The sequence below is a fragment of the Danio aesculapii genome, chromosome 2 (assembly GCF_903798145.1).
Source record: "Danio aesculapii chromosome 2, fDanAes4.1, whole genome shotgun sequence".
NCBI classification, from domain to species: Eukaryota; Metazoa; Chordata; class Actinopteri; order Cypriniformes; family Danionidae; genus Danio; species Danio aesculapii.
The window spans coordinates 37,634,424-37,654,289 of record NC_079436.1 but is presented as its reverse complement, the minus strand read 5'-3'; the positions used below and the strand labels follow the sequence as shown (position 1 = coordinate 37,654,289).

The following is a 19,866-nucleotide window of genomic DNA, read 5'->3' as shown; positions in this document are numbered from 1 at the left end:
TTTGGGGGCACGTCATTAAGCAGAATGAAAAGAAACATGACTTACAATACTGTTTTTCTCTCACGCTTGAACCACAGATCTGACAGATTATAACAGCTTTAACACACACCTTTCAAAGTTGTGTGTCACAAAAACAGTCCATAATCCACTCAAAACGCTATTGAAACCCATTTTCGGAGCACAAATTACTGGTTGTAAACGCTGTAAACGAACGTTCTAATTCACTTAATTTTGATTTTATTGTAAAAAAAAGAAAACGTGTATATTACTGTGTTAAATGAAAATCTGAAATATTTTATGGCTTATGGCTATGATTTAGTATTCAAAAATGTTTCATTTTGATTATGTTTTAATTAAATTGGTCTTAAACTTCATATTTTTATAGTATATTTATTCATTCTGGTACTTTTACCATAAACCAACATCTCAACCATTTGGTAGAGGCTGATATTTTAGAAATTATGGGATGTGTTGGGGGAAAATGTATTGATTGTGTTAACTAGCGACATTAGGAGTTAAGAAATGCAATAAATAAAAAAATTCTATTGGTTTTTTTCTTGGTGTGACAGTTAAATGGTTACTTGTAATAAAATTGTGTCCTTTAATACAGCAGTAAGATATATGAACTGTACCTTTAATTTGACCCGCTCAAAGAAAACACTCTTTCTGAATGTATCAAACAAACTCATACACAGAAGACAGCATGAGCATTTATAGCAAATAAACTAATGTAAATATTCTCCCGCCTGCTTTTTAAACGCTGACAGGCGAGGTCTTACACCCCTTTGGTTATTGTCTTCACCTTCTCAACAGAAAGGGCTGCTATCGGCTTTAGAAATGAAAGCGTTGTTCACTGATGGCGGGAAGAACAGCCGCGGTTACAGTCTATGTATGTATAATACGCGGTTATCACAGGTAATCTATAATAGACACAGTGGAGAAAACTTTCACCTCATACACGCCTACCAGGCCAGCGGGTCAAATGTCCAAAGTGAGAGAGGCAGAGATGGAGTCTCACAACATTTCTCTGTAGTAGTGAAATAGCGGCTCGTGTGCTGTGCCGCCTTCACTCGCCCTCGCGCCTCCGTCCTTCGCCATAGTATTGCGACACCGCACATAGGAGATAAATGACGTCAGTACGTAATAACCCGTTATGATCTATTACTGAACCGATATCGACCATTTTGACACCTCTAGTAACGAGTAACGATGCAGCTCATAAAAAATCTATCGGAGTAAAAGTATTAAACTCATCGAAAATATGTACTTAAGTAAAAGTGGAAGTAGGAGAAAAAAACAATACTCCAGTAAAGTACAGATACTGCCTTTTAGTACTTAAGTACAGTAGTGAAGTAGTTCTACTTCGTTACTATACATCTCTGAATATTATTCAATTGTTTACACCTTTATTTGTATAGCGCTTTTACAATGTAGATTGTGTCAAAGCAGCTTCACATAAAAGGTCATAGTGAATTGGAACAGTGTAGTTCAGTTTTCAGAGTTTAAGTTCAGTTTAGCTCAGTTCAGTGTGGTTTAATAATCACTACTGAGAGTCAAAACACTGAAGAGCAAATCCAACGATGCGTAGCTCTATCGTAGCTAGAGGCGACAGCGGAGAGGGAAAAAAAAAACTTCACTAATTGGCGAAAGTGAAGAAAAAAAACATTGAGAGAAACCAGACTCAGTTGGGCACGACCATTTTTTTAAATTAGTTTCTGTATTAGTTTTAGTTTTTGTTTAGTAAATTAGGATTTTTGTTTGGTGCAATATTCAAAATCATAAAGGGGAATGAGACTTGCAGATGGTGCGCAAGTGCCACAACTCATATTTAGTTCACAACATCTCAATTTTCAGAATGCCATGTGTGCACCGCGACTCATGTGACTAAAACTAACCAATCAGCTTCATACTTTGCATGGAACATACACATTTCAGTAATAACGGTAGACTAATTTCACACAGAGCACTTAAACACTACAGTGCTTTTTTTTAATTAAATAAAACTTGTATCAGAGCTGTAGCAAAGGTTTGTCATCCTGTTTGTCAAACAGTTGATGGTCGCATAGCAATGACAAATGTCACTAGAGCGCAAGAACAAAGCACGGTGAAAATGATGACGGAAGTTATCCGTCTCTTTCCACATGCTTTAGACTTAATATGCGAACGGCCTCTTAGTCCCCTATGAAGCAGAGCAGAGCAAAACATCTCATGTCATTTGTTTTAATTAAAATCTGACCTCCACAAAGAGCTGCTGTACGGCTTCCCAGATATCCTCCAATGCCGCCTTGCCGAATTCCTCCAGGCCTTTCACGTATGGTTTTCCATCCATCACTCCACCCCATTCACAGGGATAACTAGGAAAAGTACAGAGAATGCCACGATAAACTAACACAATTTCTTTCCTCACTGCACACAACAAATCAAATGTACTCACTTTTCTGTCACTTTGAACTCGCTGCTCTGGATCCATGTTTTTAGGCTGTTCATTTTAGCTTCAGCTTCTTTAGATTCCGCCGCAAAGTCTGTCCTCCATGCCGCTGGCACTGAACTAAACATATAAAACGTAGATGAAATAACAATGTACCTAAACATTACATAGCATCAGCAACATTCTGGATCATGTTGTGTGTATGGATGTTTCAAAACTGACTTGAAAACAGCTGCAGTCTGACATTGAACTGATTAGTGATTAAATGAATGCATACTGAGCGAGATGAGGTGATCTGAAGTAGAAGAACATGCGGCTCTGAGCAGAGTCTGGATACAGAGCTTGAAACTGCCGGATCTCCATTTCAGTGATGGATAACCCATCAGACGCAGAGTTCAGCTGGCAGAGTGAAGCAGGAAATATATTTAGCAAACTTCAGTACAAAGAACCCCAACTAGTGTATTATAATGTGATTTATTTATTTAGCTGTTTAGTAGTTTCAGAAATGCAGCAATATTGAAAATCTGGCTGATGGCAGTATATTTATATTCACATTTATGCATTTAGTAGAAGCTTATCTACAAAGGCAGATACATTTCATATAAATGAACTATAAAGTTTTGTATTTACCCAACTGTATTGAGGCAGATCGGGTAGGATGGGACGAGGCGGCACTAGACCATATCTCTCTCCCAGAATGCCAAGCAGCAGCTGACTGCGGCACACTTCTGACAGACAGAGCTCCGCAGCACGGTTGGACTCCTCCTCAGTAACACCCCAGCGCAGCTCCACCTCCTGCAGGTACAGGTAATTTGGCGCTGCTCGCCTCCTGAGCTCTGGAAAGACGCTACGCACCAGAACATCCCGCTCTGCATGCATGTCCCTGAACGTAGACGAGATGAACACTCGCACACCTTTCCATCTAGAAAGAGAGGAAAGAAAGAAATTATGTTTTAGCAGTAAAAATCCGAAATCCAAACAAAAAGTGCTCAGGGGTAGCTTAAATAATGTTTTGGTGCTCTTTGGGTAAAGGAATTTTTCTAAATAAACAGAAAAAAAAATCATTCCAAGGCACTCGAAACATGTGGAAAAATATTAAAAAGCCTTTATTGACAAGGCTATTTCTTAAGACTTAGTTTACGCTGTATATTTTAGTAGTATTTGTCAATAATAATAATAATAATAATTAATAATAATAATAATAATACATTTCATTTGTATAACACTCAAAGTGCTTCAACAAACAAACAAACAAGCATTGTAAAATAAACCAAATAAATAAATGTATAGACAAATAAAGCAAAATAAACAACACATATATACTGAGATAAAAGCTTACATGTACATGCATATATGCATATATCTACACAATCACACACAGTAGTCCTTACATATGCATATACATGCACACACTGTACATTAGATTAGATTTAACTATTGTCATCACACACGTACAAGTACAAGGAAACGAAATGCAGTGTAGGTCTAATCAGGAGTGCAATAGCAGCAAGTGCAGGATATAGGTTTAAGTTATAAAGTGCAGTTAACTATGGTGATGTTTACAAATGGATGTACTATGAACATTATGTACAGGTTGTTTTAGAGATTCACAATAGATGAACATATGTACAGGTTGCTATTAATAATCAGAAGTGTGCAGATAGTTATGAACATAATTAAAAATGTATATGTACAGTGGGTATAATTACATGCATACATATACCTACACAATAAACATATATCCATAAAATGCATACAAGTCACATAGTGTTATATTCATTTGTAATTTTAAAAAGGTGCATCTTAACATGCTTTTTAAATACATGAATGCTTGGGGATTCTTTCACTTTATTTGGGAGACAATTCCAAATTTTTGGAGCATAGTGACTAAAAGAGGTGCCGCCAGGTCGCATCAGATTTACAGAGTGAAATTCTAAAAGTCCAGCGCTAGAGGATCATAGAAAGTCAGAAATGCAAGAAGGTGTCAGGTTGTGTAGTGCCTTACAAACTAAAAGAATCTTGCAATCTATCCTTTAGTGCACTGGTAACCAGTGTAATTCTATTAATGCTGGTGTGATATGTTCTCGTTTCATCCATTTCATTAAAACTCTGGCTTGAATTAATTTCTTAGCATCATTAAATACTCAACGTTTTATTACTAACTCTTATTTCTATTTTGTCCTGTAGCTGTATAAAAAAAATTTAAAACCTTTCTTTGACTTTCTGATACTAAATCTCTTATCTGTTTTATATATTAAATTGCTTTGAAATGTAAACACTAATAATACACTTTCTATTTATTTTTTTTTTAAATAGTTTAGCAGTTTAACGAGTAGAGCTGATGGAGCTTACAATAACCTGCGCATTATTCAGTCACAAGACTGTGAAAAACATTTAAAAACTTACTCTAGATACAACTTAGTCAAAGTTACTGATCGATATTTTTTTCTATATCCTCTTTTAATAGTCATACCTGAACTTTGGTGTTGCTGGCAGTGGCATGACGTCAGCAGATCTCTCAGGTTCATTTTGGCGTCCTTGTGGTGGCGGGATGTTATAGACTCTGTCCATGTTCTCCACATGCTGCAGCATCCTTGAAGAGCCTCTCTCAGAAACAAACCTACGTTCCAGAACAGATCTGAATGAACATTTATAACAACTCCAGCCACTGAGAGAACGTACATCCAAATGCTGTCATGCAATCGGCTCAAGCATAAACGCCAAAAAAAAAGCATCTACAATGCACAAATTAAAACACACAAATGCAGCAGCAGAAGATATTGACTATCTTAAGTTCAGCTATGAAACGTACTTCAGGATCTGCTCACTAAACCCCCAAATCTGTACTGTGCTGGAGTCCTCTTTGAATTCAGTTCTTGAAGGCCTGGAAAAAATATATACGTATATATTATTATTAAAAAAAAGAAATATTACATGCATATATACATTAGCAACTTTGGCCATTTTTGCCATCAAGAAGTTGCATGACAGACTGAAGAGTTACAAAACACACCTTGAAATTTGCAGATCCATCACAACAGTATCACGGTTGACATCTTGTCGGTAGTTACTGATTTCCATCATCAAACTATCATCACCGTAGTATCTTTCAAACAAAACTATACGATCCACCTGTGTGAGAAGAGGTTTTAACAGTCATGCCCTAGATTTTAACACTTTATGCACCTTGGAATAACTAAACATACAAAAAGGGATCAAACCTTTGTTCTCTCTACTGTTAGCTTAGTGAAGAATGCAGAGGAACATATGTATTCGTATTTATCATAGTCTTCACGGATTGCCTAAAAGAGAAAGAGAGGCATAAAACACAAAAAGTTGTCGCTCATCTAAAAACAAAGCAATTAGGCAGAATTTCAAACAGTATTATAGTATGTTGTTATAAAACGTTTATCATATTTATGATTCTTTAAAGCTATTTTTTCTGAGCAAACTTACTTTTGACAGCTCAATTGCTTGTCTCACATTATCCAGAAGGACATCAGACCTCAACTTGACCTCGTATAAGTCTTGGTGGCAATTGAACAGGACTTGAGAGTCTTCACTACAGTATTTCATCATCATGCACAAGAGCAACGCAGTTTCTAATGGCTGCAAAAAAATTCAATGTTTCATTTAGACTACTTTCATATGAAACTACATGTAAAACATAACACAATAAATTCACAAGATGTTCATATCTGACCTTCGCTGAAAGTTGATTCTCATCAAGGTTGTCTGTGATTTCAGGGGGTAAGCAGAATTCCTCATTTGTCCAGTTCTCATCTATCCAATCTAAGATATTAACGATAAAGAGAGTGCGTCCAGGGAGAGGGGGGATGTTGTACTTGCAGGAGATCTGAACAGATTTCTCCAAAGCGCAGCAGTACTTCTTCAGAAGCTCCTGAGTGTACAGCCTCCGACTAGCAGCAACAAGAAAAAGTTAGTGGAGGACCTAACAATTCTAAAGCAACCTATAGAATGCAATTGACATCAAGGAAACATGCAAAAAGGGCACAAACATTTGTACTTATGGCCTCTAAGAAAGATTAACAAATATTTGTAAAGTATAGCACACTTCCCATGTTCTGCTAGCTTCAATTTTGATTTCAAATTATTTTTAGGTTTTTTGTTGCCAATAAATATTGGAAACAATAAATTCCACTGTAATTTCTGTCTTATTCCTTTCTCTGTTTTAGATACTGTTAACTTTAAAGGATTTGGTAAGGATAGGGCTGGGCCGATAAACATTATTTTACCAAATCGCAATAAACTTTATGTCAATAACAATGATAAGCTCTAGACTTTTTTACTCTATATTGATCTAAAAGCCAATCACACAGCAGAAATGTGCAATAATGGGAATCTAAAAGTGTGCTAATATTAAAGATTACCGAATTTTTGGCCACTGAAAATTTTTTGACCGAATATATGTTACGCCATTTATTGGCCCTCTAATTTTTGTGGCTTCAGTCATTGATGGGATACTCTTGTAAATCTGGAAGCATTAACATCTTATATCGAAATATATATCGATATGGTTCAATATGGAAAAAACCCTTGCCCTAGTTGAGTTACATTTTAGATACGTTTCAAATATGGATAAACACACAGTTTTGCTACTAGTAAGTCTGCTTTAATACCAATGCAACTTTCCAGTTATTTTCCTCTCAACACTGAAATTTTAACTTAACCGAAGTATAAAATTTTCTTATAGGTGCAGTATGTGAGTTTGATAACCAGTGGTTGAACTAGGTATTGCACGCCTGGTCCAAAACACACGCTAGCGCAGGTTGCCAGATTGACAACATCAACAGGAGTGTGCCTGACTATCGAGCCAAAAGGCTGATTTAAGTCATGTTCTAATTAAAAGCAATGGCACGTAATAGAAAGAATATTTTCCATATAGTTTTGTTCTAACCTACGCCTGAAATTTATATTTTAGAAACGACTTCCTTCTGTTGCAGCTGAACGACAGGATAAACTGACAATGTTTACCTCATGTAAACCTCATGCTTTATTCAGTGTTAAATGCTAACAGTGTGAAGTTGAATGCCATTTTACGTGAAATGCATTGCCATACTACTGAAAGCAGCAGCAGCAAATAGTTCACCTCAGATCTTGAAAATAAAATAAATTGTTTGAAATTGAACTTTAGAACTGTGACAAACTAACACATCAGTTATTCAGCATGTACAATTAATATTGTTAAAGAAGGTTAATACAATGTGAGTGCATATTCTGTGCTTATGAATGGCTGTTTTTAAATTTCTGTCATTTTTCGTCTGGTGCAAACAGCCAAATTGCTTATCGCTGCAAATCTCCTCACTAAGCGTGTTGTTAGGACATGGGGTTACAATGTAACCTGCTCACCCAATGTTTACACTCGTAATATTTATATTATTTGCTAATTAATAACCTCAAATAAAACTCTGAATCTGCGTCTCAGTAGGCTGCTACTGTCTGATGAATGAATGAAATACGTGGCTTTCCATCATGGCAACCCAGGGTGCTGAAATATAATTGGCTAAACTGGCATTGGGCGGGTTAAAAAAACCAAAACAAAGACAGCTGTTCCGGTATGTAAATTACATTTACATTTTTAAAGCAGAATATCTGATCCTAGAATTGTTTTTCAGATAAACAAAAATGTTCACTTGGCATGTTTCTTAAATATCTGCAAACATTTTATGGTATTTTTATGCTTAATAATAGTTAAAAACTTACATAAAGCACCTTTAAACTATGGTAATGTTTTTTTAAACAAAATACTGAGCAATACACACTTTGCTTTTATCATGAGATTGCGTTTGACGTTGAACAGGCGGTAGACAAAGGGCACACGCAATGTAACCCGCAGTTTCTTGCGCTCTGCTTTATCCCAGTCCAAGCAGTTTCGGTTGTATCGTCTGGTCTTTGGCAGTTTCTTTAGAATGTCTCGAATAATGTCCGAAGAGCTCTTCACTTTAACCGCAGCTCCTCTGGCTGAAAGAGGGAAAACATGTCACTCAAACATCAAGAGCACATCTATAAAAATATAAAAAGTTACTGTGGAAATGTGCTGTTTCAATTAGAATAAGACAGTTTTGTAGATTAAAACACTTAAACCTAATGTACGAGTTAAATATACACAACTGTACAAAGTTTTGGGGTTTGCAATATCTGCTTTTGAAAAATCTGTGTTAACCAAAAGATGCATTAATCTGCTAAAAAATAAAGGGTGGAAATAGCTAGCTTTACATAGTTTGCGCTCTATTTGCGCTTTAACGATCTAGGTGCAAAGTCTAAAGCGCATGGTGCAAAGCATTAAGGGCATGTCCGAATCCACTTTTGCTATTTTAAGGACGAAAAATATGCTTTGCGCCATGGCGCATGGTCTAACAGGGTTGTGCTCATTGTCTTAATGAGTTATGGGTGTGTTTTGAGCATAACGTGCATTAAGCCAATCAGACTCTCATCTTCCATTCCCTTTAAGAGTCAGTTGCGTCATGCCATGGCGCATTTGCTATTTACATGGCGGACTTTGTAAGTGTAAAAACTGAACGCTTCACTAGCAAGAAAACAGTTAAATAGAACATCTGCAGCGCGAGGATAAAGAACGAGCCTCCTCCATTTGACCTCTTTACTTTCTCTCTTTCGTGGATAAGGAAAAAAACGGTGTTGTCTCACTCCACTGAAGACATCCATTAGCCTACATAATTAATTTAGTTTGTTAAGCGCTAATATTTGTTTCAAAACAATTTCTAAATTCAGTTCTAATCTCTAATGTATTATATCCAAACACACATGGTCGAAATGGTCCAAAACCTGACAGGTGGACAAATCTAAGCTTCTTTTTAATAAAACAAATATAAATATGCAAATAATAAATACTACTGCTAATAATAATAACATTATACATAAGCAAGTTGTCATGATTAAACTGAAAAAAAAAAACCTGAGGTAAAGAAGGTATGGAGGCAGTGGTTTTTATATTTAAGTAAAAATAATAATTTTTGTAATCTTTTAATCTTTTAATTCTTTTTTCATTTGTAAACATATTTGTGTATTGCTGTACATCCTGTGTGTGTGTTAAGTAATGTGTAGGCGTTGAAAGGCACACAACTAACGTGCTCTGCGCTGGACTTTAGACTTGCTTTCAGTGGGTGTATGGCGCAGTCTATTTCAGTTCCTCAAAATAGCAAAGTGCCAACAATGCACCTGAACACACTACTTTTCTAGACCGGCACACCCATGAGTCCACAAAGTGGCACAAATGGATTTGCCATTTAAACAACGTGGCGCAAAATGGGAAAATTAGGGTTGCGCTGGTCTGAAAATAGCAACACATTGCGGCAAACACTTCTTGCGTCTTATTGCACCAGGTGTATGGTAGGGCCCTTTATGTCTGTAATGGACGAGTAAATTCACAGCAGCCATCATCAGTCGTCAGTGTCCCATGATCTTGCAGAAATTATTCTTATAGCCTGATTTGGTTCATTGTACATTTTATTTTATTGTCAACAATAAAAACAATGTAAATATTACTTAATATTTCTGTAGAAACTTTATACCGGAATGCTTTGACAAGCATGGGCTTTAAAAACAGCATTTAATTGAACCAGAACCCCTTTTGTAACATAATAATAATAATAATAATAATAATAATAATAATGAGGGTCTCAAAGTTTTGCACTCTGCTTCTGCACTCAGTTTGGACAGCTTGGGCTTTTGTATTCATCTGAACCCAACTCTTAAATGTAATGCCCTTTAAAATCAGGAACTTACCAAACTTAAAGAGCTCCAAAATTACTTTATAAGCAGACAGGAAGCGAAAGGGAAACTGCCTGCTCTGGATTACAGCATTCTGTAAGATATTTTCAGACTTATAAACAAAAGAATCATTTACTCTATACACATACATGCACACTTTTCGGTGAGCAAAAGACTGAAAGAAGTCAAGCTCACCTTCGAGGACAGTCTGTTGAGGATCTTGGAGTGATGTTTCTCGCTGATGCCCACAGTGATCATGTTCCTCAGGTTCCTCAGCATGGCCATAAAAGGAAGAGACTTCCCATCTGCAAATTAAAAATATAGATAAGCAGACGTTCAAAAATAATGTCCGTTTCACATGCAGTGAATGTCCATCTTTCACACACCGATGAGTTTCTCCCAGGTGGCAGCTTTGTTTCCCTCCTGACTAACTTTGCGCTCCCATGTATCGGGTTGCTTAAGTTTCATCTGCTTTCCAGCTCTCTCTCTGTCCCAGACCCCACTAAGACCACTGCGAGAGAAGGCCTTCAGATCACTCGGGTATCTACAGAACACAAAAACACATAAAAATGTCAAAAAAAAAGAAAGTTATGATGAACTGAGCAGTCAGTTAACCAATGTAAAACATATTAAAGTGTGCCCATTATGCTTTTCTAAAGCTTTCTAATTTTGTTTTACACCCTCCTGCTATACGTTTACATTCACCCACAGTGAAAGTTCTTGTAATATACATTACTTCATCACCTTTATTCATACACTATCTGTAACAGCTGAGTTAAGAATCCAGTCTCTCTACACCCCTCCATTCTGAGAGTCTACTTTTCTCTGATTGGTCAGATTGGCCCAGCCTGTTGTGATTGGTCACAAACAAACTGCAGATTACCATATCTGAATTTCAGCTACATGGGCTTTGTGAGCTCTTGCATAAACGGTGACACAACAGATGACATCAGTTTACTTATCAGTTCTAGCCCTTAAACCTTGGTAGTGAATACAAGTGGATTCTGCAGTAAGATCGTAATGAGCAAACACTAAATTCTGAATCTGTTTTACACCTTTTACATACACAAACAGCTATATTACAGACTTTACAAAAGGTAAAATCCAAAAAGCATAATGGGTTTATCAAAATGTACACACAAATTGCAGGACTCACTTCTTTCCCAGAATGGCCATGACATGTTCTGCAGATTCTTTGATGTGAAGGCGCATAACCATCTTCTTAAGGCTGAATTCACTCTCTTTTTTATCCTTTTTAGTGCGCTTCTGGCTGTCCAACTACATCAGAACATACAGGAAAGTACCATAACAACAAGTCAACAAGTCATTTTAACATGCAACAATCATTTGTAACGTTGTAATGTAAAGTAATGTAATGTGTATTTATTTCGTGCATTTATTGTGTATGGCCATACAGCCAAAGTGCGTCACAATCATGAGGGGGGTCTTTGCACACCACCACCGGTGTGCAGCATCCACTTGGATGATGCGCTGGCAGCCACAGGACAACGGCACCAGTGCGTTCTCTACATACCAGCAAGTGGGGAAGTGGAAAGACCAATTCGGTGGATGGGGATGATTGGGAGGCCATGATGGGTAAGGTTCAATGGAGGGAATTTGGCCAGGACACTGGGGTTACACACCTACTCTTTACGAGAAGTGCCAAATATTTTTTAGTGACCCCAGAGAGTCAAAACCTCACTTTAACATCTCATCCGAACGACGGATATAATATATGGAAAGACATTATATAATATCAGACAGATAAATCTAAACATAGGCGACACGGTGGCTTAGTGGTTAGCACTGTCGCCTCACAGCAAGGAGGTTGCTGGTTCGAGTCCTAAATTGAACTAATAAAATAATGAACTAATAAAACTAAATTGGCTGTAGTGTATGAGTGTGCATGTGAGAGTGTTTGGGTGTTTCCCAGTACTGGGTTGCAGCTGGAAGGGTATCCGCTATGTAAAACATATGCTGGATAAGTTGGCGGTTCATTCCGCTGTGGCGACCCCTGATAAATAAAGGGACTAAGCCGAAGGAAAATGAATGAATGAATCTAAACATGGCAAAGCTCACATATTTTCTGAGAATGGGCTCGTCGACTCTAAGTAGCTCACCCCACTTCTTCCACTCCAGGGGGGAGATATTCTGAAACAAAAAAACAAAACAAAACAAAACAAAAAGTAGAAATACAGTAGAAATCAACCATATTTTATTAATTACAAAGAAATAATGAGTTCAATATTTTATCTTGGATGTGTGCTTCTCTAAAGGCATAAAATACAGAGCATTTCACAAGTCAGCAGTATTACCATGGGACATTATCTTAATAAAAAAATCAACCGTAAACCAAACTTATGTCAATAAGATTTATTCAAATATATATTCTAAAAGGGTAAAATAACTAATAAATATTTATTTTGAATGATCCCAGACTTGGAGCCACTGTAATGTACATGTTTTAGTCTATAATATTAAAGATTAAGGGTTTTTGACATTACCTTTCCTTTCTTTTGGTTTTTGTTGTGTTTGCAGCGATGCTTTCGTGTATTGTATTTAGCCAGCTGATATTCGCTGAACTGCTTAAATTTATCCACAAGAGCTTTTTTCAGGCAAGAGGGTAAAGATTTACTGAAGCACTAAAAGAGCAGGAAAAAAAGCAAAACAACATTAAAATTATACCACACGAGAAAAATAAACACCTTATTTGTAAAACTACAGTGCTAATATTCTTTAAATGACCTTGAAGTGCCAAAATGATATATAATAAAGTGTAAATATCATGATATACAGGCATATGACAGGTGTACATACCGTGCTATAGAGACGTGCCACTTCCAGCCAATCAGATGGCAGCTGCACAGCAGGACAAAAGTATCTTCTCAGGTGTTGTTTAGACGCAGGCAGATGAGCTGCCAGCGCCAGCAGGTAGTTGGCTGTGATACGAATGTTCAGTTCCTGCCTAGTGTACACTGCAACCTAAAACCAATGCAAATATAAAACCATTAGCATCAACTATTGAAATCACAACAAGCATACACACACACACACACACATGCAAAAGCACAAACCTTGAGGACAAACTCAGGATCTTCTGTGGTAATCTCTGTAGCCAGCTTCTTAATAATGCTCCACACACTCTTCTTGTTATCCCAGTCCTTCTGGCCTGGGGCACAGCCCTTCTGAATCAGCGAGCAGCACACCATATTCAACAGGTTGTTCTGAAGGATTTACAACAACAACAACAACAAAAACAACATCCATTATCTGGCAGAATAATGATTGAAGAAATTATTTATTATTATTATTATAAATTATTATAGGGGCAGCATGGTGGCTCAGTGATTAGTAATGCTGCCTCACAGCAAGAAGGTCGTTGGATCGAGTCCTGGCTAGGCAAGTTGGCATTTCGGTATGGAGTTTCTCCCCATGTTCAGTCCAAAGACATGCGATATAGGTGAATTGGATTAACTAAATTGGCCGTAGTGTATGAGTGTGTAATGTGTTGCAAGGGCATCTACTGTGCAAAACATATGCTCTAATAGTTGGCAGTTCATTCCACACTAGCAACCTCTAAAAAAATCAGACTAAGCCAAAGAAAAAAAATTAAATAAATGAATGAATAAATTATTATTATTATTATTATTATTATTATTATTATTATTATTATTATTATTATTATTATTATTATTATTATTATTATTATTATATAATTCACAGGTTTGGGGTCAGTAAAGATTTCCTTAAGTTATTTAATTAGTAAACAGTATTTATTATAACAGTATAAATTTATAACAATTTATAGGTGCATTTAAACAAAATTTATTAAGCAGTTTTATTTATTAAAATAAGAGTGTGATAACCAAACATCTTTACGTAATACATTTCAATTCAAATGAGATGTTTTTATGGTTCTCTTGATTTTTTCTCTTTATTATAAGTTTATTTAATATTTACCCTAAGATATTCATTGGGGTGTGCTAATTATAAAGTTATTTTGCTAAATTAGTTCCAGATTTGGCTTTTATTACTGAATAATCTAAAGCATATACACAAATATCTTATTGTAAAGCATCCTGTAAAAATATAATAATTTAAAAGAGATCTGCGAGTAATGTACTCGTTTATATTGGGCACTGTATATACATGTTTGATATTTTTCATTGTAAAATCACCTGGCAAAGTCTTCCGTCACTGGTTTGCATTGTCAACATCTTTATACAATCTGACATAATTGTGAAAAACACTTATGATTTAACGTTCTAATAGTGTCTAATCACCAAAAACATAGACACAAATCAAGCTAAGGAATAAATGTGTTCATTCAGCTCACCTTCCGGTCCCTCAGTTCAGCAAGTTTCTCGTCTTTGCTTACTTCAAGATCTCCAAACTCCTCACGAAGAGCCACAGTCTGCTCCACCTCTCCATCTACATCCATATCCAAAACAGCCGCTTCAGACGACAGCATCTGGTCATCCCCATCCAAGCTTTCCTGCGAAGACATCCTGAAGGCATCCTGCTAAGTAACAACATAAGACTTTACAAGATAAGACTTTACATAAGACAAGATAAGATTTACATACAAGCAATGCATCAGTCAGTTCATGGAGAACCACATTTTTTATTAATGAAAAAAATTTCACATGACTAGCTCTCCATTGGACAAACAAAAAAAAAGTCATTTTTAAAAGGGCACCTATTTTACCTCTTTTACAAGATGTAAGATAACCCTTTGCTGTCTCCGGAATGTGTCTGTATAGTTTCAGCTCAAAATACCCATCAAATAATTTATTATAGCCGCCAGAAGTAGTGTCTGAATACATTGTAGCTGTATTTGTAGCCTGTGGCTTTAAATGCAAATGAGCTGCTTCTCCCCACATGCGTGTGCTTCTCATCATGTGTTACGTCAGATAAACAGCAGTCAGTGATAGAGACAGACTCGTATAAAGCTGAAATACAGCTCATTTGTCAAAAATACCAAGTAAGTTTATTTCATGTATTACTGCTGGAGTTTATTTAAGCCTTTCTGAAATGATGAGTCTCACACAAATGCCGTTTGCAGTACACACAGACACACACACATATGTGCATTTACTGAGACCATGTGGCCATGGTGATTATAGCAGCTAAGAATTAGATGCCGATTTTACTGTCTTTATTACAAACATGCTGTTTTAAAAACGTGTTTAAACTTATAAAACATAAAAATCACAGAGAGTTGGAACAAATATTTAATCCCAGTTTATTTACAAAACAAAATGTTCTGTGGAGGTGTGTATACATGCTATTTTAGAAATTTGGTGCCTGTCAATCAATTTGATGGGTGGGTTACACTGCACACCTAAGTCACGTTGCAGTGGGCCTTAAAATCACTGGGATTTGGGTCCTATTTTAACAACAAGAAATAAAAAAAAAAAAAAGAGACTTGTTGGGTTTCTATCAATCCAACATGACAGTGGACACACTATACATACAGACAGTTCTGTGCAAACTGCTTATAAAAGTTGATTTTCATCATAGGTGCTCTTTAAACAATAGTTGCAGGAATTGTTTCTTTGTTTGGCTTTGGAAAAAATCATATTTGTTCAGGGAAAACTTTTCTGAAGAATCCTTAATTATTTAAACACATGTCTATGTGTATATGTATTAATATACAGGTATACATTCCTTTCTCCATGTATATATTATAGTTGTATTATATATTATAGTTGTATTATACAGTTGAAGTCAGAATTATTAGCTCGCTTTTGAATTTCTTTTTCTTTTTTAAATATTTGCCAAATGAGCAAGGAAATTTTCACAGTATGTCTGATCATATTTTTTCTTCTGGAGAAAATCTTATTTGATTTATTTCGGCTACAATAAAAGCAGTTTAAATTTTTTAAAAAAACATTTTAAGATCAAAATTATTAGCCCCTTTAAGCTATTTTTTTCGATTGTCTACAGAACAAACCATCATTATACAATAACTTGCCTAGTTACCCCAACCTGCCTAGTTAACCTAATTAACCTAGTTAAGCCTTTAAATGTCACTTTAAACTGTATAGAAGTGTCTTGAAAAATATCTAGTCAAATATTACTGTCATCATGGCAAAGATCAAATATATCAGTTACTAGAAATAATTTATTAAAACTATTATGTGTAGAAATGTGTTGAGAAAATCTTCTCTCCGTTAAACATAAACAGGGGGGCTAATAATTCAGGTGAGCTAATAATTCTGACTTCAACTGTATATATTCCATTTTTGTTCATTATCATTACTATTTTTGTTTTTTTATTGTTGTGTAAAAATCCTTTCTAAAAATCAATAAAGACAGTGCTGAAATATTCACAAACAATTTTACAAATCACTATGGAAGAAATCACTTTATACCTGTTTGGGCTCCTCTCTATTTCCCAGCAGACCCTCAGCTGATAAAAGCATGACTTCCTCTTCTCTCTTTTCATGTGAGCTCACTTTATCCACCGCTGAAGCTGACGGATAGGAGCAGATATTTGGGATGATGCTGGCTGAGGACATTTTAGAGCAATAGAGTAAAGGATTCTGGGAGCAAGTGGAGCTGAGAGAGGATGAGGTTGGAACGTGAAGTCGGGGCTCCACCAGAAGGGTGTTTTTGGTGCTCAGTAGGGATGAACCAGAGGAGATGGAGCTCATTGTTGTGGAGGACAGAAGGGATGAGGTGGACCTGGTTGAGGACAGGCTGGTTGGCTGGAGAGCTGGACATGCTGAGGAGGTGCAGGTCTGACTGGCCCAGGATGGAGCTGCGTACTGATGGGGAGACAATGCTGAGGCTGCTTGAGCCAAAATGCGATTTTCCAGCCTGGGACTGTGACAGATTTGCTGTAGTCTGATGTCCATATTTACCTTCAGATCAGACTGAAGGAGAGCCGGAGCCTTCATGACTGCTTAGCTGAAGAAGGCAGAAACACAGAGTAGGAATGTGTGCTTCAAAGTGAAATTTAGTACATTTATTTACATAGACAGCATACGTAAATAAAAGATTCTGCTTTAATGTTCGAAATAACTTTTGTGAAAAATAAACTGTCTGGCTAACTACAATAAACATCACGTGTCACATTTCCTCAAAGTGACTGTTTTAGAGGAGTGTTGGGTGTAATTAGCTACAGTATTTAAGTTATTTTTTCATAAAGTAGGGGATTACTTTCAATTTTTTGGTTTAATTAAAGTTACTTGAAATATACTTGCCTAAAATATGGTGCATACATCAACAGCTCTATATAAATCGGAGTAAAGGTATATTTGTAATACAAATATATTTGCAGAATAACTTGAATTTGAACAAAGATTTAAGAAACAATGAATTGAGTAAGAAATGAATGTCAATATGAAATTTTCAGTATAAAATATGATTTCATTAGAACTTTAAAACACTTTGAATTTTGATACATATGTTTAACATTCCTTGTTACTTTTTTAAACTAAAAGACCCTCTCACTGAAATAAAAAAAATCAATCAATAAATAAATAAAATATAATATATATGAATATTTCAGATGCAAAAAAACTCTAAGTACATATCTCACATTTGTCCTCCTATGTTTATAGTCAGCTATTTCACTTTAAAGGCAATGAAAATCATCTGTCCTTAATCTAAATATGCACACAGAAGTTATAGAGACGTTAGAAGAAAAACTCAGATGGCATTTCGAGGTTTTAGCAATTAAAGACCAGGAAAAGGACTTACTCTTTAATTTATTTTTCCATAAAAGTGATATTACTGAACATACACACAGGAGCCTGATAAAAATGCTAATTTTACAGGAAAATTCAGACGGCATTTAGAGGTTTTTGCATCTAAACTCTTCACGAGTTTAACAGAACAAAGGAATTTTCACAGTATGTCTGATAATATTTTTTCTTCTGGAGAAAATCTTATTTGTGTTATTTCAGCTAGATTAAAGTCCGTTTTGAATTTTTTAAAAAGCACTTTAAGGTCAAAATTATCAGCCCTTTTAAGCTATATTTGTTTTCGATAGTCTACAGAACAAACCATCATTATACAATAACTTGCCTAATTACCCTAACCTGCCTAGTTAACCTAATTAAACCTTTAAAATGTCACTTTAAGCTGTATAGAAGTGTCTTGAAAAATATCTAGTAAAATATTATTTACTGTCATCATGAAAAAGATAAAATAAATCAGTTATTATAAATGAGTTATTAAAACTATTATGTTTAGAAATGTGTTGAAAAAAGCTTCTCTCGGTTAAACAGAAATTGGGGAAAAAAATAAACAGGGGGGCTAATAATTCAGGGGGATTAATATTTCTGACTTTAACTGTTAACGTTCAATTTGTATTCTGGATGTATTCTGTACATATAACTATTTATTGAGTAATTAAGTGACATTTTAGACAAAGTATTTACTTTTTTAAAAATACCTTACAATCTTACCCTACACTGAGAAGGGTTTGAGAGCTGATAAGATAACTAATTAAATCACTCACTCACTCACTCACTCACTCACTCACTCACTCACTCACTCACTCACTCACTCCCTCACTTTCCTTCAGCTTAGCACCATAAGTGTAAATTTTAAATAAATAATTTTTATCTAAATAAATATCTTTAAAATATTACATTTATTATTGTTTACCTCAATGTCATGCAGATTTAAAAAAAAAAACATGCAAACGTGTTGCTGTTTTTCTGCCATATTCATTTACATATACATAAACCACATTACAAGTATTCGCTTACTAACAAGCCTGTTGCTGAGTTATGCCCATGTGTTTATGCAAACTGCCAGAACAATATGTCAAACCTGTCATAGCCTAAATACAGTAAAGTTACACCAGAAAAACAAATATTATTCCATCAACATTGACACCATAAGCTGACAGAGATTTTCTGTCTAAAGATGGTGACAGTTCAGAATCAATGGCACTGACAAGCCTACTCTAGTCTAGGTGTGTCTTATGCAAACAAACGTATTATAGGCACAGTAGGACAATCAAACTACCTCCAATTATTCCTGCCTTTTCACCCAGTTTGTTTAATTAAAATGAAGGCTATATTTCCCTCACTGAGTGTGTGACGCCCTTAACGTAACGTTAGACTACATTCTGTATTTCTCTAAAGAAGAACTGCCTATAAAGTTTTATTCGCAGGACATTTAAGGTTGACTGAATGAACGACGGACAAAGTCCCCTCTCTTATCTGATAATGAATGAAAAACAATATTCAATATATGTCTTCGCAATGTCAGTTCCATATTTCCCCATAAGACGCCCTCATTTAATGTGAGATACAATTACGTGCAAAAAAAAACTTAATCACAGATGATTGTAAAATTTGAGACACGACAGATTTATAAACATAAACAGTCTGACGCAGGTCTGACACTGCAGAAATTATTGACATTAACTTTGCCGTGTAACAACCTACTGTAAACAATTATAACGATATGACTAAAAAATAAAGGCAAAAACTCACCTTTAATGCTTTGTGACCATGTATTAGAGTACGTTGAAGTGAAGCGGTGAGCTGCTGACAGTGTATCAAGGCTGAAACTCGACAACTTCCTCACCTGTCATAACTACAGTTACCGTAATGACTCGAATAAATGGTTGGAGGCGTGGCGTCTCAGATGTACAGCAAGAAAACTCCTTTCTCAAGTCACGTCGGTGATTTTAGTTTTGTACCATCAATAAAGGAGCGACC

At 35.8% G+C, this 19,866-nt stretch overlaps 1 protein-coding gene across 1 annotated transcript in view; it reads right to left on the bottom strand.

Annotated features, from left to right (window-relative positions):
- tep1 (telomerase-associated protein 1) overlaps positions 1–19,726 on the bottom strand; it is a 46,330-nt gene extending 26,604 nt beyond the window's left edge. The window contains exons 1-22 of the mRNA XM_056478815.1: positions 19,639–19,726; positions 16,555–17,092; positions 14,514–14,696; positions 13,252–13,401; positions 12,995–13,159; positions 12,682–12,819; positions 12,257–12,328; positions 11,334–11,455; positions 10,564–10,721; positions 10,373–10,482; positions 10,193–10,271; positions 8,212–8,410; positions 6,132–6,348; positions 5,885–6,037; positions 5,650–5,730; positions 5,442–5,560; positions 5,241–5,312; positions 4,902–5,048; positions 3,059–3,350; positions 2,706–2,827; positions 2,435–2,548; positions 2,237–2,354 (exon numbers count right to left, since the gene is read on the bottom strand). Coding sequence (XP_056334790.1) covers positions 2,237–2,354; positions 2,435–2,548; positions 2,706–2,827; positions 3,059–3,350; positions 4,902–5,048; positions 5,241–5,312; positions 5,442–5,560; positions 5,650–5,730; positions 5,885–6,037; positions 6,132–6,348; positions 8,212–8,410; positions 10,193–10,271; positions 10,373–10,482; positions 10,564–10,721; positions 11,334–11,455; positions 12,257–12,328; positions 12,682–12,819; positions 12,995–13,159; positions 13,252–13,401; positions 14,514–14,696; positions 16,555–17,082 — 3,339 coding nt within the window. The 5' untranslated portion in view covers positions 17,083–17,092; positions 19,639–19,726. The remainder of the gene's footprint in view (positions 1–2,236; positions 2,355–2,434; positions 2,549–2,705; positions 2,828–3,058; positions 3,351–4,901; positions 5,049–5,240; positions 5,313–5,441; positions 5,561–5,649; positions 5,731–5,884; positions 6,038–6,131; positions 6,349–8,211; positions 8,411–10,192; positions 10,272–10,372; positions 10,483–10,563; positions 10,722–11,333; positions 11,456–12,256; positions 12,329–12,681; positions 12,820–12,994; positions 13,160–13,251; positions 13,402–14,513; positions 14,697–16,554; positions 17,093–19,638) is intronic.
- Between the last annotated feature and the right edge of the window lie 140 nt (positions 19,727–19,866).